This window comes from Eleginops maclovinus, chromosome 17 (assembly GCF_036324505.1).
Source record: "Eleginops maclovinus isolate JMC-PN-2008 ecotype Puerto Natales chromosome 17, JC_Emac_rtc_rv5, whole genome shotgun sequence".
Taxonomy (NCBI): Eukaryota; Metazoa; Chordata; class Actinopteri; order Perciformes; family Eleginopidae; genus Eleginops; species Eleginops maclovinus.
Genome location: NC_086365.1, coordinates 5,285,086 through 5,308,898, shown reverse-complemented (window position 1 = coordinate 5,308,898; position 23,813 = coordinate 5,285,086). Strand labels below are relative to the sequence as shown.

Genomic DNA, 23,813 nt, shown 5'->3' with positions numbered 1-23,813 from the left:
CCAATTTTGGAAGCCAGATCCAGCAGTCTGTTGAAATTCAGTGTCCAGCTAGCCTGAAGCTAAGGTGGGTTTGTCATCTGCTGCTGAAATGAGGATGCAGATATGACTCACACATATTTTGTTTGAAATCTCATAAAAATGCTGCATTAGGGATTATTGCAGGGGAAGGACCTCCTGGGCAAAAAGTGGAAGACGTATGGAATAATATGCCTCAGTATCATCGTATAGGAAGTTTGAAATGCTGTCTTTATTCTTGAGCCTGTTGTTATCAGAATCAGAATAGCAATATTTATTGTATCCTGGGGAAATTAGGTTTGGTGACACCTGCTTCAATAAAGAAAAAAAGAAATAATGTATTAATCACAAACATTGATATAATCATAATAAGTAAAAGTAGAAATGTGCCCATTATATTACAATATATACAGCGGTGTACTCGTACCGAGATGTTAATGCTCTGTTACAGACTGGATTAATGATTAGATCCTGAATAACTATAAACCAACACTCAGATATACAAATGCACACACAAATCAGCCTCTTTAGTTTTGAGAGGAATAAGTGCTCTCACTTCTGTCCCAGTGAGGATGACAGCATCAGACAGCGTGATCGTTTCACCTTAATGAATAGAGTGAGTTTGTTTCTCAGTCTGATGCCTGACACAACACTGAAGAACACATCTCTCTGAACTACATTCTAGTGATGAAACATAAAATACAAGTTTCACTGAAGAATAAACAAAGGTCTGTCAGAGCCGTTAGATGATGATGTTGTCAATCAAAAACATTTCAAGAATTTGGTTGAATCATGTGTTTCCTCCTCACTTTCTAACCCTGATTTAGAAATGAGTTTTTCGGTTTCATATGAGACCACATGGCTTCAGAGATCATCAACTTCTCACTACTTCAAATGTCTGCAGAGGGCCCTATTATGCTTTTTAAAAAATGTTATTACCCCTTTCCTGTTGTTTGTAATATATGGGTTTTGTGCATGTAAATGGTCTGCAAAGGCTAAAATCCCTGTGTGTTTCCCTCCCACACACTCCCCCCCCCCCTGCCTGAAACGCCTCCATTACACTCCTTTGTTTACTTCTGCTACATACTCTGTAACACTCGCGTTTTTATTGGCTAGCTCTCCAACAAATTGTATGTGATAGGCTTAGGGGGGACATCTCTAAGCGGTTGACCAATCACAACAGAGCCGATTAGCTAACCAATCAGAGCAGACTGGGCTCTAGTTCCAGGCAGAGGGCGAAAACAGGTGCTGCAGCACAGGCAGTATAAAAAATGAAGAGCTTTTTGAACATTAAAGCATGGAAACATGTCACAGTAGAGACACTAAATACATTTATGAAACCTGAAAATAATAGTATAAATAATAATATGACCCCTTTCTATCTGAATCTCCCCCCTGTTTCTTTCCTTCCTTGTTTCCTTACCTCTCCTCCTCTCCCGTCACCCCTCCTCATCATGTGTCTATCTTTGGCATGTTAACTAATCTGCGTAGCGGGATGACGTGCGGGGCGCAGTGGGCCTCCGCTCAGCTGGAAGCTACATAATCAAGGAGCACCAGAGTTCAATTTTAAAAGCGGCTAATTAATTCTCTATAATTCATTTCAATTTATTTTAGAGCTCCCTCTGGCTATTTCATCAGTACACTGTGCGCGAGCACTCAGGCTAACTTGCACACACACATGACTGCTCGGCATGTATAGAGCAGGCTGGAATAGCCTCCACTTTATCTGTATGGGGACATTAATGTGAGGTAGTACTGAAGTATTGAATTTCTCTGTTGTTCAACACGGTGAAACAGTGTAGAGCTGATTTGATATACGATTGTTTACCAACGTCTCACAAACAGTTATATCACTATATTAAATTATATCTAGAAGTAGAATTAAAGCTCAGATAGGTATAGCTTTGGACAAAATTGAATATTACTTCTGATCTGGATCTTTTTAGCGCTGCGGTACTAAAATGTGTGGTATTAAAAATAAAACAACCGTCAGGGTTCACCGATACAAATGTAATAACTTACACTTTTATTTGTAATTTTTAATTTTATATTATCCCCTTATCCATTTCCTCAATACACAGAGGTAACAGTGAATTATGTAACATAATGAACACCTTTAGTTCGTGCTGAGCTCATCATCTATATTATGTCACATTTACATCTATTCTTACTTTATTAAATAATCAATTCTCTATTGTTATTTCTCTGAATAACCTAAGTATTTCCCAAACTTATTTTAAAAAAGTCCTTCAGATTGTATTTATGTGTGTCCCATTGTATAACTTTCTTTTAAATATTACTTCCCTTGGATAAAAGCCATAAAACACTTGCTCTTTGTGATAAAGAGATGGGTTTTGGAAATATGACCTGATCTATTAAGCCAACACTAGATCTGAACTTCAGAAAAAGGGAACTGGTAGATATATTTGGGGTAAAAATATTAGCATTTATAACTTAGTGGTTCATTTCTTGAAATAACTCATTCGAGAGATTCCCTTTACTCTTTAATCTATTGCAAAGTAAGAAAAAGTCCAAGATTTGAATACCCAATGTAACTGAAAAGTAGATGTAAATACCCTCATGGTATCATTCTCTTTGAAAATATAAGCAACCCATCGTTTGAAGACTGGTGTCTAGGGCGCAGTGACTTCCTACTTTGCAATCTTGTAAACCTCCTTCTCCCCTTAAAAGGAATCCCCGAGGCTGTTGCTGGAAAAAAAAGTGTTTTGAATCATGTTGTGCTTTAAATCTGCTTTTAAAGGAAATGATTCGGCTTGCTAATGCTGCTGCAGAATTGACCATAAATAAGTCACTGAAAAAATCTGAATGCCACCACTTTGTGAAAGCGTGACAAGATCACACAGGCTATGCTGACTGTAATCCATGGGTTTAACGATTTGGTAGCTTTTTATTTATTCAGCGCTTGCTTCTTGTCCAAACCGGACATGTTAGATCTCTGCAAGCTCCCGCTCACACTCATGTGCAGATGGGATGTGAAACACAGGAAGAATGAGGAGACCAATCAAAAAGATGAAAAGAAGCAGAAAGAGGAAAAGCATGAAGGACAGAGAGGCGCAGGGCATCATGGGTTATCAGTTTCATACCCACTGTCTCAGTCTCCTACGTGTGTGTGTGTGTGTGTGTGTGTGTGTGTGTGTGTGTGTGTGTGTGTGTGTGTGTGTGTGTGTGTGTGTGTGTGTGTGTGTGTGTGTGTGTGTGTGTGTGTGTGTGTGTGTGTGTGTGTGTGTGTGTGTGTGTGTGTGTGTGTGTGTGTGTGTGTGTGTGTGTGTGTGTGTGTGTGCCATTACTGGTTTACGAGAAAAAGAGTCAACACGATACAACTCGTGTTTGCACCCACAAAGGCTGAATCTGGTATCTCAGATGATCACACACACACACACACACACACACACACACACACACCCCTAAGCTAAAATGTTTATTTCCCTAGAACATGGAGCTTATAACTAGACTATTGGTTGAACCTAAATCTACTCATAATGAATGAATCATGAAAAACGTAACTAACGGTATTGACGTTAGACAAACATAACTACATTAGCATTTGTGTATATTTCCTTTAAAGGAATATAAAAAAAGACTTGCTTTCCTGACACAAAGATTCCAGATGCCTTAATATAACACACTTACGGAGACACCTCCATAATCGCCGTGAAAGTTCAAGCTCATTAATCAGTTCACTGTTGGGGTTGTGTTTGTGCTGAATACACACACCGTCACTTGATGATCCCTTGCTGACAGTGTTGCTTCAGTCAGATAATCTCCCTGCAAATACCCATGTAATTACAGAACATGTCTGCACCGTACGCTCCTTAAAGTACGACTGCAGAGGTGTGATTTTGAAATATCACCTGATAAGCCAGCACTACATCTGGAAATGAGAGGAAGGTAACTTTGAGATGTGTTTGTGGTAACAATATAGAACTTAGTCCTTTATTCCTTAAAACAATTCAATACCCAGCAAAACTAAAAAGTAGTTGGTTATGTCTTCATGGTATCATTCTCTTTGAAAATATATGCAAAATATAATTTGAAGACAGCTAATTATGAAGCCAACATAGGCTGTCGAAATGTGTACAAATACAGACAAGCACAATACACCTTTTTGTAGTCATGGCAGCTGTTTTAAGAGGGATGGCAAGAATTGAGAAAATGTGCTTTCCCATTCTTGGCCAGTTTAGGGTAATCCACATCAAGGTTGCTGTGACAACTAGCAGACCTTTTTTGTGTGCGGTTGTTAAAGAGGTTTTTCTCGCCAGCCAGCAAGTTGCCCCGGAGGAGAGACGTGGGTCATTCACAGCTAATTGAACGGACTCTTGCTAATGCTAAAAGCACTCCAGTGGGAGATGCACATCTGAGCTGTTTCCTGGTATTTGCCATCTGTATTAAAAGGGATTAGTATGTAGCATTTTGATGATCTCCATACCTCATGTAGTTCATTCACCTCATTAGTTGTGAGCTGAGGAGACGACCAGCTCTTATTGCCCTCTGCGCTCCACTTTAATTTGTGTGCCACTATAGATTTACTGCGTTCATACTTTATATCATATACAGACAGATAGAACATTACCTCCAGTTCATTTTGTGCTACAGTTAAAAAGGGCAGAATAGAAAATAGATAACAACACTGGCCACAAAAGACAGTGGGGCAAAAAAGTATTTAGTCAGCCACCAATTGTGCAAGTTCTCCCATTTAAAAAGATGAGAGAGGCCTGTATAGGTATACCTCAACTATGAGAGACAAAATGAGAAAAAAAAATCCAGAAAATCACATTGTAGGATTTTTAATGAATTTATTTTCAAATTATTGTGGAAAATAAGTATTTGGTCAATAACAAAAGTCAAATAACACTTTAATTTGTGTGCCACTATAGATTTACTGCGTCCATACTTTATATCATATACAGACAGATAGTACATTACCTCCAGTTCATTTTGTGCTACAGTTAAGCTTCCTCCAATGTTTTCTTTTGGTTCATCAGACTGATATGAGAAGAAAAGCCTGAGTGCAGTGATAGAAATACCTAAAGGGAAGATATTACAGCGGGAGAAAGATTTCTGTGTGGTCACAATTGCCCAAAACAAGCTGGTTCCTCTAAGGTTGTAATAAAGACAACCTTCAATGATATCAAATTGAATCTAGCACACCATGCAGAAGCCAGACCTTAATGTGTGTAAAGTCTAAATATTCTAAACTTCATAATCAATATGTTTATTTATCTACATAGTGCTTGATTCCTGCAACGTCACAGGCTATTTCTCATTAGTATTTGATGCAAATACTGACTGACTATGGGATATTTTCCGTATACACTCAGCAATGTCACTGAAAGCTCTATTCTATTGTTGTAAAAAGACACGTGAAATCCCAACCAATGACAAACTTGTTCATCAAGCACATGTAAGGGCCATGCACAGCAGATACAGTATTTAACTAAAGCGACCATTTGACTATAAATAACAGCATTCCTAAAGGAAATCCACTTGAGCCTTTATGATTAGCTTTGTACGGTGAATAAAAGTCAGTGTTACTGATTTAGAAAGCTACCCGACCCCTTAATAGTTATTAATGCAGTATTCCAACTGTAAACCCTCTGGCATAATAACATTCATTAGCCCCAGAATGAGGAAGAGAGACTCTGTAAAAAGAGGGTCTTTAATCCAGAATTTCTCTGTTAACAGTAGCTCTCCGGATGAAAGTAGAGAGATAAGAGAGCACAAAGTTACTCTACGGGACTTTAGTGTGTGTGGATAGGCACACACACTACAGCATGAACCCTGTTGAAGCCTTTAGGGGGGGCACTATATATGTTAATGTCACAAAATTGTCTCAAAGTGTGTCAGTACTTGAGTCTCTCCCGAGTGAAACCTTTAAAAAAAATGATTCCTGAGGAGAATTTAAAAAGACGCTTGAAAATCAAAAGAATGGAGAAAGTGTATCACGAAAGTTGGAATACAGAATCAAAAGCCTAATAGTAGAGTCAGATCTTTTAGAGATTCAGTGAAAAGTTTGTTTTGGTTGCGGGGTAAAAAGGGGCTTCACTGTGTTTTACTTTTATTTTATATTCTCTTGTTCTTCAAAGTCTCTACTGCTGTTGTATCATCTGCTCTGCTATTCTCAGCTTGTCATTTTCCTGAGTGTGTTTCATTGAGTGTGTGAAGCTACCGAAATAAAGTCAGAGAGATAAAAAGGGCAGAATAGAAAATAGATAACAACACTGGCCACACAAGACATACAGTATGCATTGCTCCACACCCAGCATTATTAACTGTGCTAACAGAAGTTTCTCCAACAACAGTGGATGGTTCGTGGTCAATTATCAATGACTCATGCAGTGTAGAGATTTATTGTAAAAGTGACATTTTGGAAATAATAACCCCCCACTTCCTGATACAATCAACAAACATTATGTTCTTTTTAAATTGCTTTTACACATAACATTTTATTCAACTGTGGACACCCTCATTCCCAAACTCTGCCTCATCTCCTCTGTGATAATTTTATGATAATTGATTATCCTGTTATTCATAATTTAGTGTACATTTCCTCAGTAATAAGTAGAAATGAACTCTTTTCAATGCTTGCAAGTGTAGAAAATACAAAGCAAATCTCACCTTGTTTAAGGTGAGAAATTACACTTTTTAGCTAATGGGTCTCTAAATTATTAACACCCAAGCAGACACACACACACACACACACACACACACACACACACACACACACACACACACACACACACACATATTAGTGAACTGTGGAATGGCATGTTTTTTCCCCAGGGATGCAGTTACAGTGGGAAAAGTGTGTTTTGCTGTCGTTTAGTGAGGCATGGAAGACCTGCCTCTGTTTGTGTGTGTGTGTGTGTAAGTATGTGCGTGCTTGTGTTTGCCTGCTCATTAATCCTCTTCCAATCGGCCATGACATGTTCATTAGCTAGCTGTCCATTTGCATTGTTAACGCTAAGCGTCAGCCAGAGCTCCATAGTGTGTATGTTTGGTCACGTGTGTTTGTGTGTGCATGTGTTAGCTCTTAATAAGCACTACTCCAGAGAGAAAAGGCTTTTAGTCTTTAGAAAGAAGCCAAACACACATAGTTGATTAGTGCTGAAATAAAGAGATGCTTAAAGACTGAAGAGAAGTTGAAGATGCTATCAAGAAAACAGTACTCAAGGCTGCAAAAATGTTAAACCTACTGTGCTCATTAACCAGTTTCACATAAAAATACTGGAAAACACCCTTTTCATGTGAACTTCTTTGTTTTAAGTTGTCAATGCCAAAGACAAGTATGACAGCAAACCATGCACCTTGTATTACAGTAGGTATTGGCATTTTCAAAGATTCTGTGCAAATTTAACAAAAAGTAATTAATGAAGTAATACATTTATTGCAAGTAATTCACCCAAAGGTAATGCTGAAATAATGATACGTGTAAACTGTAGGCCAGTACAATACATTAGATAACTGTAAAGTAAAATTAAAAACAAACTCGTTCAGGCTGTGCGTGCGGTCTATTTTATTTGTCTACTAAAGTACATGCTAAAAATTAACAATTTAATGTCTGAACCAATACATATATTTTGGTGCCGGCATTTCACGTCGTCGACTTTTGGTCTGGGCCATCAGTACTCCTTCATCCCCTCCACCTAATTCTGCTTCCTATCTCCCAATTCGTTAGAACATGCCCCTGTGCTTGTTCCGTCCCAGGCTTGTCAATCCCTCCCACATATTCAGGCCATCCTACCCTGTAAGTTCTACTTGTGTTGTTCAGCTTCTCATACCTTAACCCCGCCTTGATTGAGTTTAAGATTCATTCATTGTTGAGATTTAAAGACAATTGTGCGGTGCAAAAAACTCTTCCTCCACTGCTGTTGATTCTTTAAACCACCTCTACCTTGGATTGCTGCGATGAAAGTCTGTTGTTTGCCAGAGTGACTTAGAAAAAGGAAGATCAAGGGCCTGTTCATGGTCGTCTTTTCATGTCATTTTCCAAACTTTTTATTCACTGAGCCTCTCAGAACAGGACACGCTCAGTCGTAGCAACCAATCACAATCCACGCGACAGAAGCCCCTCAAACTCACACGACACAAGGCGAGTTTTACTCCACTGTTGTGAGCAAAGCACAGTTGAGACGAAGCCTCTATGCAAGATGTGTTTACCCGGCCTCTACATGCTCCCTTTGTCGTTGCCACCTCTAAGCACGAATATATAGGATTCTGGGGTCTCCTATGACTCCCTCAAGAATCTTCATGTAAACACATAGTTTTCGTCCAGGTGTTCGATTGACAACGTTCATGCAGACATACAGTACGAAGTAATAGTATGTGTATATTCAGTAATCGTGGGTGTACAGATTTTTAGTTACAAAATCACATACGAAATGAGGAATACTTGATATCTCTGTCAGTGGCTCAAAGGGTACCTAGAAAGCTGTTCATGCAGTACTCTCAGGCGCTTAGTCTGTTAATTGGGCGACACAAAACAATTCGGTAATTCAAGATTAAATTGTCCTAAAAGTTAGTAAAACACGTATAGTTTCAGAAATTTTTCTCAACATAGCAAATGAAGTACCCAGGGTGTGTGATATCTCGGAAAGCTCATCATCAACTAATGCAAAGCTTTCAACTTTAGAATAACATGTTTTTAAATTATGATCATTAAAGTGTCCAAACTTTTAATGCTGTAACGCAGTAGCACTTGTTTATCAGGTGATACTATAAGTCTGTATATTAAAGGTTATTATATCATAAATAAATAGTATTACAAAGTATTTTGTTGTGAAGCCAGACAAAGTGAGCCAACTGAGAATCGCTTAGTTTGGTAAATGTACTCGTTGCCTTTCTCAGTCATGCCGTGACAATTACGTGGTCAAGCCTACCTTGCTCTCATATTCATCTGCTCTGAGATGCTTGTCCAGCTCCAGCGCGCCTCTCCTCTTTATCCCTACCCTAAGGCCGGGCACCTCACACTCGACCCCGTGACCTCTCCTGATCCCAGCTTAGCACCAGCCCCCACCTCCTGCCGCCTCCGCTCCCCCAGCCGCCTCTACCTCCTTGACCTGCTCCCTCCCTCCTTGGCCCGCTCCTTACCTCCTTGACCTGCTCCTCTCCCTCCTTGGCCCGCTCCTCTACCTCCTTGACCTGCTCCTCTCCCTCCTTGGCCCGCTCCTCTACCTCCTTGACCTGCTCCTCTCCCTCCTTGGCCTGCTCCTCTCCCTCCTCTGACAAAAACTCCTCTCCCTCCTCTGGCACGAACTCCTCTCCCTCCTCTGGCACGAACTCCTCTCCCTCCTCTGGCACGAACTCCTCTTCTTCTTCCTTGATCATCCATTTTTGTTTGGAACCTTCAGCAAACTGACTTATATAGGTGTGGTCACATCATTTGCAATAGGTGTTTTCAATTATGAGTCGTTGTGTTTACTGAATTACACCAGGTGTGTTCATTGTGTTCAGGTTTTGCTGACTGTGTGTGGCATTTTGCATCACATGAGCTTCACAATGCATATTTGAGCAGAGATATATGCTAAATGTGTTTTAGCAAGGCAAAATGTGTTTAGAGTTTTGAGAAAAAGGGGATGGGTTTTGTGAACAGTGTCTACAGGTGAATTGTGTTTTTGGTTGTGGCAAATGGGGGGTAGTTTTACTAAATGTGTTTAGGCAACTGGTCATTTGGTTTAGAGTACTGGGTTTTGTGTCTTAGCAATCGAGAAAAACTGTAAAGTCATTAAACATTAGCTGGCTCACTAAAGTAGACGCACATACAACATACACAGCCTGAACCTCCCGCTCTGAAGCTCCACAGAGCCACATTAGAGCAGCTCCATCATTCTGGGCTGATTGCTGTTTTATCTCATTGATTTTTGGTCCTTTTTTTTTAACATTAAGCCTTCAGCAAAGTAAACACTACAGGTTTGGAGAGGGTTAATATAATGTTATTATGAATTTATTTCTTAACTATGACTTTTAAAGTGAGGATAGAGTTGTTTTTGACAGAAAGCTTATGTTATGTTCCCTCTCCTTGCAAAGTCAGGGTGACTGCTGGGCTCGTTAATCATGCTCGTTTTCCCTAATGCCCGTCTGGGCTGTTGTGATCTGGTTTGCTTGATGCATTGGTCCTTTAAACATCCCCGGTCTCTGTGGAACAATGCTGCTATGGTGTTGTTCCCCACAGACCAACTCTACATATTCAAAGAAAAAAGTGTATCTTTGTGCTGAAAACTGGTCTGATGAAGCTGTTGTGCTCTGTGCCTTCAGTGTATACTAGATTTCTACATATTGGATGAAATACTGCAGAGTCTAGAAACACTCCCTCTCTCTGTGATTCACTGATACTTAACTGTTTTAGAGGGTCAATGCATTCAAAGGACAAAGTATACAGCAGAACCATGCAGCCTTGGAAGTAATGTACAGTAGGTATAACATTTTCAAAGGATTATTCTGTGCAAATGTAACAAAAATAAACTTAAAGCTTGCTATTATAGGCTGGGTAAGCGGTTTCCGTTCTTTGTGCTAAGCTAAGTTCGCCTTCAAGGTTGATCATTTTCCAGCTGAGAATTATATGGTATCAATCGTGTCTTCTAACTGTTAGCCATAAATCTACAATTACTATTTAGATTACTACTGTAAATGTAATAAAAGTATATCTAAAGCTCGCTATTCTAGGCTAGGTTGGCAGTTGCCGGTCTAGTGTAGTGTCAATCTTGTCTTCTAAATCTTAGCAATAAAGCTAAAAATATATAATTAATTCCATTACATCCAATACATATTTATTTTTGGTGATAAGTGAAGTTCCTTCTATTGCTCTCTGTTTTCACATTTGATATTGTGCTGTGTTAGCATCTGTTATTTCTTCCTTCTTGGTATCCTCCTTCCATCCTAATGTCTGCTTCCTCTTACTTTCTCCCAGTTCTTTCAGAACCATGCCTTTCGTCTGTTCTTTGTTTCCTTGTTTTTCTTCCATTTGTGTCTTTCAACCTTCCCTCCCACAGTATTTTATTTCTCCCTGTCCAATTCTATTGTGTCGTTCATGCTCTTCTCTTACTCATTATATCTCCCTGCTCTCGTGTTACTTTAGTTTTTCATCCCAGTTCAGTTCAGTTGATCTGAAGACTCTTCAAAGCACAATTTGAGTGCAGTGTGTACGAAAAAGAGTGCTCTGTCCTCCACTGCTTTCGTTTCCTTTCATAACCCCCCCCCTTTATTTCTCTCTCAAGGTTCTGTTGTTTTGCCTTGAGTGACTTAGAAAACAAGGAAGGTCTCCTGAAGGTTGTCCTGTCATGTGTCTGTCTTTTAACATTTCACTTTTGCCTTTAAGGTTAGCTGTTTTTATTCACTTTGCCTGCATACACACACACACACACACACACACACACACACACACACACACACACACACACACACCCACACACACACCCACACACACACAGGCAGAGTTTTGACTGCCTGAGCTGTTGTGAAGCAAAGCAGCAGGTTGTTTGGAGCTGCAAATGCCTCATTATGCAAGATGTGTTTACCAGATGCCAGTCTACAGATGCGGATGCCCTCTGCCTCGCTTTCTCTCACACTCGCTGTAAGCACGGAATCATTATGGATCTCTTGCTCTCTCTATCTCTCTCTCCTTTCATACCCGCAATCTAATTCATGTAAATTCACATGAATGTTGTTTACGTCACCATATCGCATTGTCACAAACGTTCAGTTGTCAGAATGAATCAGGCTGAATGTATGTGTCTATCAGAATCAGTGTTGGGTTCAGATGTGGTTTAGGTTTACAAAATCACATAAGAAAGATGAGGAATTAACATAACAGGATCAGTCATCTGAAATTCATGTGGCATCAAGCATGTAGTAGATAGAAAGAGCTGGTATCATCAACTCACACAGCAAGTCTTTAATTGGCAGACACAAAAACAATTACTGGTAATATACAGAGATTAGAGTTAGTCACATAAAAGGTTAGTTAAATAACACAGAATATAGTATTCAGATGTTATAGAAGTACTTAAGTCAAAGTAGAAGTACCAGAGTGTAGGAATACTCTCAAGTAAAAGTATTATCATCAAAATATACTTAAAATACTCAATAAGCAGATTGGTCCATTTCAGAATAACATGTTTTATAATTATTAATCATTAAAGTGTTCTCAAAGCTGGTTTGAATGGCTTTGTATACTGCAGGGTAGCTGCTGAATTTACTCCAGGTGAACTAAAGTCTGATTTAAAGGTTGATTATATTTACCATCATTAATCCAAATATGTAAATTACTAAAGGTATTCAATAAATGTAGTGAGTACAAGTACAAAGTAGCAGAACATTGAAATATTTAAGTACTTGAGTAAATGTACTCGTTGCTTTCCACCAGTGACATTACTGTGGTCCTTCTCTCCATATAATGTCCCGCTCTCCTTCTGTCTTGTGTCCAGCCCAAGCAGCGCACCTCCCTATCTTCATCCCTGGACGTGCAGAGGCCGGTCACCCACAGCTGCGAGCCCAGCGAGGTGAGCTCGTCTCTGGGATACGCCAGCTTCAGCACCAGCCCCCCCGCCAGCCCCCCGCTCAGCCCCAACCAGGAGGACTCAGCAGGCTCCAACGACGACTGTCAGCTCACAGGTTAGACTCATTAAACGGGGAGAATGGTGGGACAGCAATTTACTTTTTAAGGCTGTTTTTCAGCCACAAGTGAGAGTGAGAGTCGGCACTCGGAGACACACTCTACTCTGACCTCCCAATTCCCGGTGGAGGAGGATCAGCAGATACACTCATACCTCCTGAATGTGAATAAAGAAACTCCTGTTATCGGGTCTCTTGACAATACAATCAAAGTCTTTATGATTCCTGTCCTTCAATGCCGAGAATATACAAGTCGTATTTTCTAGATCATTTGAAAATGGTAGGTGTATTGTGAGGTTTCAAATAGCCTTTCTCTTTATGGAATAGTAATGGCAGGGAGTGAAATGTAGAGGCAATAAATGGAAACATAGAAAATCTCTGTAAAACATGTAAGACCTCTCTTTATTATTAATATTAGTCAATTGTAGTGATTGGTTGGGTTATGTAAAAGCCCTATACAGGAATGGCATCAATAATGCATTCACTCTGAAGGTCAACATATATCGAATGATGTATAATAGCAATTCATTCCTCCTGTCCTTCTTTCTGTCTTTCTCGTCATTGTTGTTTAAACTCTTTCCACCTGAAAAACCCAAATGAAACTCGAACCCTTTTGCCTTGGGTCCCTGGAAATTGAAATCATATTTCTACTCCTGTCATACTTGAGCCAAGAAGCAAACAGCTTAGAGGCAGATAACAGATGTTAGAAAGAAAAGATGCTAGACTCAGTTGGATTGTAAAGAGGAGAGGGGGACACAATGAAAAGCTGGAACATTTCTGTCCAAGAGGAATTGAAGATATGATTCAGATAATTAGGAAATAAGCAGGAGGTATTTGTCAATTTAGCATATATTTTGGTGATTTGAGCCCACAGCGTTATGCGAGCAAGCAATATTTCTACCCACAGTTTTGACCTTTAGATTTAATCATGTGGTATGCCCAATTTACTGCCGCATAGCATGACTTATTAATGATATACCTACTGGGGTGTTTTCTAGGCTGTCAGGCTATGAAGATAATGTCAGTGTTGAGTAACAGCCTTGCATCTGTAGAAAGTTCCAAAGCAAAGTTAAAACCAATAATGGGGAGGTAAAAAATGACATATTGTAGTGACTACTTGTTCAGGCTATTTGAGGAATTTTAAATACTACTTTTCTTAATGTGTTTATTAGCCACAGGTGCGTTTGACTTGGAAACTTGGATGCATTTCAAAGGAAAAAGTTCTGAAAACTTGGCTCCAAGTCATCATCAAAATATGCTCTGTTAATCCTGCTAAACAGTCCTCATTACCGTCAGACCAGATGAAATATTGTTAATTTTGTGTAACTTTCTAATCTCCTGCTTCATATGTTACCGTAGTGATGCGATTATCTGGAGACGTGGTCGAAAGTACTGCCATCTCTCACCTGGATTTCAGTCCAACTGTCCCTCCCACCTGCTGTTATCAGGCACCGTTAGAGGAGGCAGAGCAGGGGAAGTCAACCAAGCGGGAGGCACTTTCTCTTTCTGTGTGTGTGTGTGTGCATGTACATCCTCGTGTACATTTGCGTCGTGTGTTTCATCCAGGAGCACTTCAGAGGCCCAGCTAGACTTTGATCTGTGTAGTGCCTCCAAAGAAAACACACACACATTTCACCAATCCACAGGTGCATGCACACACACACACACACACACACACACACTCAGACATAAAACTGAATGAGACATCTTCATCTCGTATTCTCATTGAAGCATTGCTATGGAAGTTATGTAAGGGGAGTGTGTTATTTCCCTTTTGGGCCTGACACTGATGTCTTCTGAGGACAGAGGAGCAGTTATTGATCATGGTGTTTAAAGCGCTCGTTTTTACTTTCAACATGTTAGCTTAATTTACTGTGTATCAAAGTAAGTTCTGGGACTCCTACACTTTGCAAATGTCAGGATTTTTTGACATAGAAGAAATTCTTAGCACGGATGGTAGGGATTCAGTGCTGAGAATAGGCATCAGAGCCATATGCTTGAGAGGAGAGAGAGGCTGCACTGACAGAGGCACAGCAGGTGATCTGCCCAAAAAACACAGCACTTTTTAGCACAATTTCCTTATATTGGCTCATTATTACCAGTACTCTACACACAGCAGCTGTCTGCCATAACAATTTAGTACCACAACCATTATAGGCAAGACATTCTTTAGCAGACAACATGGAAAGCAGGGCCGAATTTAAATGATATAGATTGAAACTATTGGCATTTATTGAAGTTATTGGACCATTAATTTGGGTCGTTAGCCATACATCCCATTCTTATGATTGCTACATCTCAGAAATCTCTTGTGGGAATTTCTTGAAATTTGACTAAAACCTTCAATTGGACCTGGTTCAGAAGTGATTATATTTTGGTGGTCAAAGTTCAAGGAGCCATCACCGAAACTTTTTGGGCCATAAACTCAGAATTCAAAAATCTATTTTGTCATTCCACACAAATGTATTATGGGAAAATAAGATTAGATTATGACCTGGATGCAAACTACATCCTGACTAGTCATCGGAGGAATACAACTGCAAGGGACTGATTTCAGTCTGGATTTAATATATTTGTTGGAGGAAAATATGACGGTTGATGCAAACCTACTCAATTACTCAATTTTGTCTCTTCATGTCTCTCTTTGGGTTCGAATCTCTGCTTTCAAATAATTTAAAAAAAACTGGTGAAAGGTGCAATTACATCAAGACACTATATATCACTGATAATGATTTTTGGTCATGTATTTCTGATCAAGATGGGCACCCATTTAAGTTTCCATTTAATTTATTTCTTTCTTCTTCTTCTCCTTCTTCTTCTGCCACTCTGCTCATCACTGATGCTCTCACTATTTATTAGCTTTATAAGGCCCATTGTAGGGGGTTGCCATGGTAACATTGGTTTTCAGTATGAAAAAAAGAGGGAGTATATATGTATGTGGGTACAGAAAGCAAAGAGTCACAGAATTAAAAAGGATGCCAGAGAGTAAGGGAGGAAGTGAGTGGGGGGGTGGGGGATGAACAAAAATCAGGAAAAAAGACAGAATGAAATGTGTGATTTCAGGGGTTGGATGGACACATGAGGACTAGAAAGTGAAGCAAACAGGTTTTTTTTTGCCTACACCCCATAAAAGGTCATCCTTTTTTTTCACTCCTCATTTTCTTCCTAAAAATCCTGAGCCGCTCTCCGGAACAGCACAACACTAACGCAGTAGATCTTCGGCCCTGCAGCAGAATATGCAGGTGTCAGCCACCCGCGTGGGAAGTTGGATAAAACGAGGCCTATTTATAAACCGATCCATCACTGCTGCTCCAGAACTACTGTTTTGCGTAATGTTGGACATTTGCTTGAGAAGATATTCCCTCAGTGCCCTCGGTGCAGAGTGCAGTGTTATGCAAAAAAGCAGTGCAAGTGTAGGCGCAGTTTTCCTCCATGAATTATGCAGAGCCCCCTGCGACAAGTCAGAAACAAACAGGTACAAATCTGCAGCTCTGTATTTATCCACCAGAAAGCTTTTAAGTGGCTGGAACAAATCACATATTCCTAATAACAACATTTAAACACAACTCAGGGATTATTCTCATGTTTTAAAGCTGCCCTAGCCATGAAGCAGTGGGTCAATTGACTGTGTGATTGGACAGCGGTTTCTTGTAGTGAATCATTTTTAACTTACTTTCAAATCTTTAAAGCCTCTTTAGGCACTTAGTTCTGGTTTAGCGATTAGCTAGTAAACAAAGTTTGCAGACTCTTTTTTTTTTCTTAAATGTGTGAGGTAATCAGAAACACAACTCCACAACTACATGCTAATGTCTCTCGGTGTCTGCTAGATGTGTAAATAGGAAACTGTTTGCTAATCAAATCAAATCTAGTTTTCTTCCAGTGTTACCTGCTATTTCTCTAGCTAGCACACACAAAAGCTTTAGTTTAGGTCGTACCAAGAACATTGTATGCCACATTTTCAAAACCACTTCATCAGGCAAGCTGAAGTGTTTTATCTGCGTAAAAAAAGAAGAAACCCCCTCTCTCTCTAACTACCACACTTAATGCCATGTAAACCACATTCCATACTCTAGAGTTGTAGGATATGAAAAATGGGCACCTGAAAAAACATGTCTCCATTCTCTCTTCTTAATGCAAATGGCCACAAAGGAGCTGAGTGATGGATGATCTCGCACAGTTAATGAGCTGTAAATGCCAAATGGTGTGCGTTAGTGTCGGTGTTTCCGTGGCTGGGTGTTCACTTGAAAAAGTTAAGTTCATTAAGCTTGATTCATTCCTTTGTTCCCAGATATCACACACCCCACTTTGACATCAACTCACAACTGCAGGCAAACTTTTCTGCACAAATGCACAGTGACAGCCTGCTGTGCTTGATCATTAAGTTATACTGAAAGTCAGCAGGGCTTTTATTTGAAGCATTAACTTGATCCTAATACACACACATGCTCATACACACTCCTGATTGCCTTGATTTTCTTTCTGACACCTTAGATCTGTCCTTAACTCTTTGTCGTCACATACATAGCTTTTTTCCTTTGTATGTCAGTGCCATCACAGCAGGAAGCTTATTGAAGTAAACCTGCTGTTGGTTGTCACTGATACCTGCCATTAACATATTTAATTATAATCATAGCTTAACAAAAACAGGCATGCACACATTGTACAGATGTATTCAGTTTTTCGCCACATTTAGCCTTGAGCACAAAAGAAGCAGTGCTATTTGTAGATTTGCTCTCCTCTTACATAAAATGAGAGTAATTTCCCCTGCTGTTCTACCCAGGTTGAATTTGCTGAATGTGTGCCCCCCCCCTGTTGTGTTGCAGAAGGCAAATGTAATGAAATGATAGCTCTTCTCTTTGCACTTTACCACTCGAGAGTGGAAGAAGTCAAGAAAGTATGGAGTCAAATTTTAGAAGTGGCAGAAAGAGCAAGATAGAAAAACTTTAAGCCATTGCTCGGATATGACTTGCATTTTCTGTGTGAGAGGGATGTAAATAATATTTCACTGAGAGTTTACAGTGATTGTGTCCTAAACATTCTCACTTACATTGAGTGTATTCGGCACACCTGCAACATTTGTGTTCTGATAGAAATATTTGCAGTTAGGCATGCCATCTGTTAGTGGACAGACTACTTATTGGTTGTTTAATAACTCCGCTGATGTGCAAGTAAAGAAGCCCTTATATGTACCGTGTGTTTGATGTAATTAATTGAATTGATTGATTTATGACCACATACCTAATGACAAACCAATTTGTCTCAGCTGTATATTCTACAAATGCTAATTACTTCATGCTAATAAATAGGAGAAAAGCTTACTATCAGAATGTTAGCATTGTCCGTGTGTCCTGCAACCTACCAGACAAAGTCCAGAGGTGGAAAAAGTACTTAGATCTTGAACTTAAGTAAAGGTAGAAGTACCAGAGAGCAGGAATACTCTGTTATAAATAAAAGTACTGCATTCAAAATCTCACTGTAGTAAAAATACTAAATTATTGGCCTCAAAATATACTTAAAGTACTGATAAAAAAGCAAATTAAGCCATATAGAATAATCTGTATTGTTTGTTTTGATTATAATTATTGATCATTAAAGTGTTCTCAAAGCTGGTAAAGTTGCAGCTAGTTTGAATGACTTTGTATACTGCAGGGTAGTTTGTGAATTTACTCCAGGTGGACTAAAGCCCTATATAAGTGTTGAATAAATGTCATATCGATAATCCAAATCTGCAAAGTAACTAAAGGTATAAAAATAAATGTAGTAGAGTACAGTGCACTATTTACCTCTGAATTGTAGAGGAGTAGAAGTACTGTAAGTATCAAGAAATGAAAATACTCAAGTAAAGTACAAGTACAGTACTGGTGTGCTTCTTTACATCACTGACAAAGTCTAATATGTTGCATATATGTTGTAATAAAATAACCCAGAGAGAAACGATATGATTCAACATGCGGGAGGCTTAATGTTTTTCTTCACACATGCAGAAACTCACACACATTACATTTGAGCTGAGCCAGTGCTGTGATAACACAAAAACATATGCATGTGCATCCGACACACACACACACACACACACACACACACACACACACACACACACACACACACACACACACACACACACACACACACACACACACACACACACACACACACACACACACACACACACACACACACACACACACACCATAATGAGTGGCATACTCATCACATTTAACTCTCACTATCCCTCTCTGTCTCACACATACAAACACACATAGAATTTTAATGACGCTAGTGAGAGACTGCCGTCACTCCAGACTTCAGGAGACTTGAAAATAGGTTACCGCTGGAGACGAGCCAGTTGCCGTGGCAATATTCTCTGTGTATTCGCATCAGGAATAAAAGTGTGGATTCAATATGTACAGACTGCATGGCCCCTCTGCGCCTTAAGGCTGCTGCAGATACATACAGGCTATCAGACATGAAGTAATGCTCTCAGCAGGGGGTCCCATCGCTCTCCGAATTCCAAGGGGGTGGGGGGGGGTTAACACTGACCTGTTAGTGTGCCAGAACAACAGATTTAGTGTTATGCCAAGTTTCAGCATGAAATCAGTCACAAATTGAAAAGTAGAAATGGAAATGTGTTTCTCATCATCCTAATCCTTGAACATGATCGACCGTGGACATTTTAAGCCTTACAGTCATTTATTTTAATGTCCAGTGGAATTTCCCTGAGGTGCAGATTCAGGATTATACAGTTTTTAACAAAAACTACTTTTCATATTGCATGTTAGTAATGCCATTTGTCTGCCTCTGAAAGCCTTAAATATGTAGTGAATGTAATAATTACACTCTGGGGATAATCAGAAGTGTTTGCCAGTGCAGAGGTATTGATGTGAATAGCCTCTGGGACTGAAAAGGGTTACGCATTTTCAGCCCATTTGAAACTCATTTTCCCCAGTGCTTCTTAGTAGTGCTTTTAAGCCTTTAGATAATGATTGTGGCATTTCCAACAGGGTTTAAAGGCAGCACTTTGACCCCTGTAACTCTTTAACTCTTTCTCAAACCATTGATCAAGACCTAAAATAATTTCCTCTCGTCATGAATCCAAGCGGCGGCCCATCAGAGTCCTTTCAGCACCATCTTAAAGCCCAGCTCTAACCTAGCTCCAGCTAAGCGCCTGAGGCTCAGGGAGCTGATAATGATTTATCTGCCGCTTAGGAAATAGGTTTCAGTCCTAAATCTGCGGTATGACTGGCAGCTCAGATATTACTCTGTAGTTTTTAATAACAGTCAGGGCGGTCTCACGAGAGACGGAGCGATGAACACGGCGCTATCGCATGTTTGGATCATCTCCCAGCCCCTCCTCGTTCTACTAAAACACACACACACAAAACACACACATTCAGACATAGGAAAACATCCTACATATGAGAGAAACTGTGTATTTGTATCGTAGACGGCCTTCTGCATTCACAGGCTCTTTGTTTTATAATGTCACTTATTACAAAAACAAAATATAAGTTTTTGTGTACAGCTAGAACAAGGCAATTCCAATTCCATCACATCAGAGACATTAATCAAATATAAACTAGAAACAGAAGAAATATTGGATTAGGATTTTAAAAAGTTTCAAACACAATATGAGTTTAAATAGAATAAAACAAATCAAAAGTGGATTAGAAATGAGTGCGGCTGAAGGAAGTGAATATAAGAATAATATGAGTTATTTGATAAATGCAGTGGCAAACAAGCACTGATTTAAAAGATGTGCTCAGATCTCAGATTTATTGGGTTTTACTCCTGATGCTGCATTCAAACTGAATGTGTTTTGGCCATAAACCATTCGGTGCTTTATAACCAGCATTAGTTATACTAATAGAAGCGTGGCGTGATCTACCCAAGTTGCATCTGTGGCACAACCAGTCATTGATTATCTATGCCGGGCAGATGCAGTAAATGTTTATTTGAATGGCAGTGACTTGATAAAAGGCAGTGTAGCTCCATTAGCATAAAATCCAGCTCCTTAATCTGTAATTATAGTATGTTAGCATCCGGAGAGACTGGAGAGTTAAGAGATTTAGTGTCGCTGAGACCTGACCAGTGGATGAACCAAACATGCTCCATCAGTAAAGATGCAATGAGGGATCTTTGTCGCAGAAGTGTGTAGTTTTTAATGGCATTATAGTGGCTCTCACATGTATTTAGATTGGTATTTAAATAAGTTCATGACCTGAACACCAATAATGAATGAGGTTTTATTAGATATAACTCTTTAATATTACCTAAGCCTAACTTGTAGGGGACTGCTGCACTACTGTGTGTATTAAATGTGTTTACTACAACAAATCCAACCTTACCCCTGTGTACCCCCCCCCCCCCCCCTTTTGACATTTAACCTCCAGATCAATATACCCACTCTTTAATTTCTCTCCCTCCTACCCCTTCCGTCATTTACGTCTCCATGCTGTCACTCTCTTATTTCTCTAGCCACTTTCCCTCACTCTCACTGTATTTCTGCCTGTCAATCACTGCAATATGCTCCCTGCCCGCCCCCTCACTCTCCCTCTGCCTCGCTGCGTTCCTCAAGCCTCTTCAGCTTTTCAGTTATGCTGTATGGCTACAGTTTGCCTCTCAGAACTCCATCACCTTCCTGTCTCTCTCCCACGCTCTGTTGCCCACTCCCTATCTCTCCCTGAAAACCACTTTTACCCCCATTTTGCTCTCCTTCCTCCCTCACTCTATCTTTTTCCCTTTTTTTTATCCATCCTGAACGCTGCAGCAAACATATTTACAAGCAATTAAATCCATTTCAGACTCTTGCTGTGTGAAAGGAAGGTAAAGGAAGAGTGGATTCACCTGTGGCCTATCAAGGATATAAATATATATTTTTCTCTGCAGATGCTTCTCCCCTCAGCACTGTCTGAGCACAGTTTTTAAGTCTTATTCAGCCTGCTTATTACTTCCTTTTTGGGATTTAGACACTGTATGAAGGGCTTCTTTTGGAAATGAGATGACTTATTCGAAATGAAATCTTGCTACTGCCGAAAGATTGCTTGCAGGTAAATGGGGAACATTACTGCGGAGGCCTGTTTTTACCTACAGGCTGATTCCAGCTGGTTAGAGACCAAAGCTGTGTCTCAATTCAATATCACCCACTAATTCAAAGGCGTTTTAGGGATGTATAGTGTTCATTGTGGAAAACTGACAAATGAAGTGTTCTCAAAATAGGCAGTATTTGCACAAAAAAGCGCTTACACTGCACAAAGGAAATGGAGCTCCTCGCAGCTGCAAAGCATTAAAACTAAATGATGCAGATGGTGTTGAGAAAGCTGGAGGATGAAAACAAACATTAAAAAAGGTATTGAAACTAGAGAGCAACATTTTCGCTTTTTTTAGACAAGTTGATCAGCAGTCCTGGTGGGGTTTCTGTTCCTTTGTTTAGCATACACATTTCAAGTCTGACATGTAGCACAGGTGTAGCTAATAACATTAGTCAGTTAGCATTCCATTTAGGCGTACACGTGGCAGTCCTTTGATAATGTGCCTGAAGCCTCGCGGTCATCGTGCACTGTGGTCCTGGATTGGAACAGAGCCCTGGTTATCGTTATTAGTTACACCTGTGTTTATCCTGCTACAATCTGCTGAGGAAAATGTTTGCCATCTTCCCTGTTCCTACACAAAGGTAAAACACTTCTTTATAACTGCAGAAACAAAGTATACTGTTTTTCTATACACTGTATATGCTAACATATAAATAGTATTAATTATAGATATAAAAAAGAGTAAGATGAGCTTTGTATTGTACATAAAACCATTGTGGATAATGCACTATATAACATTTACATGTCCTCGAGAACAACACATTCAAACATTTATTTTGCCTGTGTCTTCCACAAATGTTGCAAGGCCATGTTTCTAGGTTGGGACAAAGCAATGGCTAAGATTTGGTTTGCTTTTGGCACAGAAAAGACTTCTTCCTTTGCTGTTGTCATAATTATCACAGCCACTAGAGGCTTTTTAAATCACTTACACATAAACGTTTACTATTTTGAGTCACTGAAACCGCATATAATCTTTCTTTTTGGGAGGAGAGCCTTGCATTTTCCTAGTGTACTTTCCAATTAGTTAACATTTATTATGCAACAGAAACTCGTGACAATTTATGTTTGACTTAGAAATTACCACTGCCAATCAAACTGCACAAAGAGGCAGGAAAATAACCCTTTACAGATGCAATAACAATTGTAGGTATTGCTATTTTAGTACTTAATGTGTCTTTAAAAACTCATATTTTAGACCGTATATAGTCTCAAGTGTCCTCTTCAGCAATTAATACGTATTATACTTTGCAACCATGAGGAGCCTATCTATCTTTCTTTGTGCATGCAACAGAACGAGCACAACATCATGCAGATCTGGTTATCATACTGTCACTTTTCCAGTATTTAAAAAAACAACGTAGTCCCTTCAAAGGTATTGAGGAATTAAGACTGAGCTACTGTATGCATATCAGACTTGACAACCCAGGAGAGATGAATTTGAAGTATTCCTTTTTCTATAAATAGATAAAGTGTTTGGATACATTGAATATTAACTCAAGTCAGATCTCTTCCTCTCCCACTCACTCTCTCCTCTGCCTCTGCTCCACTGATGGGTGGGTGGTGGGAGGAAGGTGCTGCCTCTGAGTTTTCAACTTGAGGAAGTGATGACGTAACACAGAAATGTCAGTCAGTCGATCTCTGCATAGATTAATCAGTTATCATTTATAATTTCAGTGATGATAATGACAAAGATGAATACGGATTGATTCTTTAGTCAATACTGTTGTGGGTAATATTGAGCCACACTTGTCTCCATTGGTTACACAACAAACGCATACTTTACGGTGGCTGTTTGTCTTGAGGTGCACACAATATCAAAATACCGATCAGTTTCTGGGCTGAGCTTCTGCATGTCACTACTCGTGTTTGTGTGTGTGTGTGTGTGTTTACATACTACTTCCGCAACAAAGGTATGCAGAGTGATGCGGCTGCTGTTTCACAATGTGATTGTTAGACGTTCTTAGAGAGAAGCAGCTTGATGAGTTACTGTGAATATTAAGAGTACACACAGAATGATTTTCCTTACAGCTGAAAGTTAGATTGCTTAATTTGCTTTGGATGCCCAGGTAAGACACATACACA

The 23,813-nt window shown here is 39.6% G+C and overlaps 1 protein-coding gene across 2 annotated transcripts in view; it reads left to right on the top strand.

Annotated features, from left to right (window-relative positions):
- The window catches only part of anks1b (ankyrin repeat and sterile alpha motif domain containing 1B), a 198,927-nt gene that overhangs the window by 120,916 nt on the left and 54,198 nt on the right, over positions 1-23,813 (top strand). For both annotated transcript variants that reach the window (XM_063905367.1, XM_063905368.1), the window contains one exon: positions 12,456-12,642. In XM_063905367.1, coding sequence (XP_063761437.1) covers positions 12,456-12,642 — 187 coding nt within the window. The remainder of the gene's footprint in view (positions 1-12,455; positions 12,643-23,813) is intronic.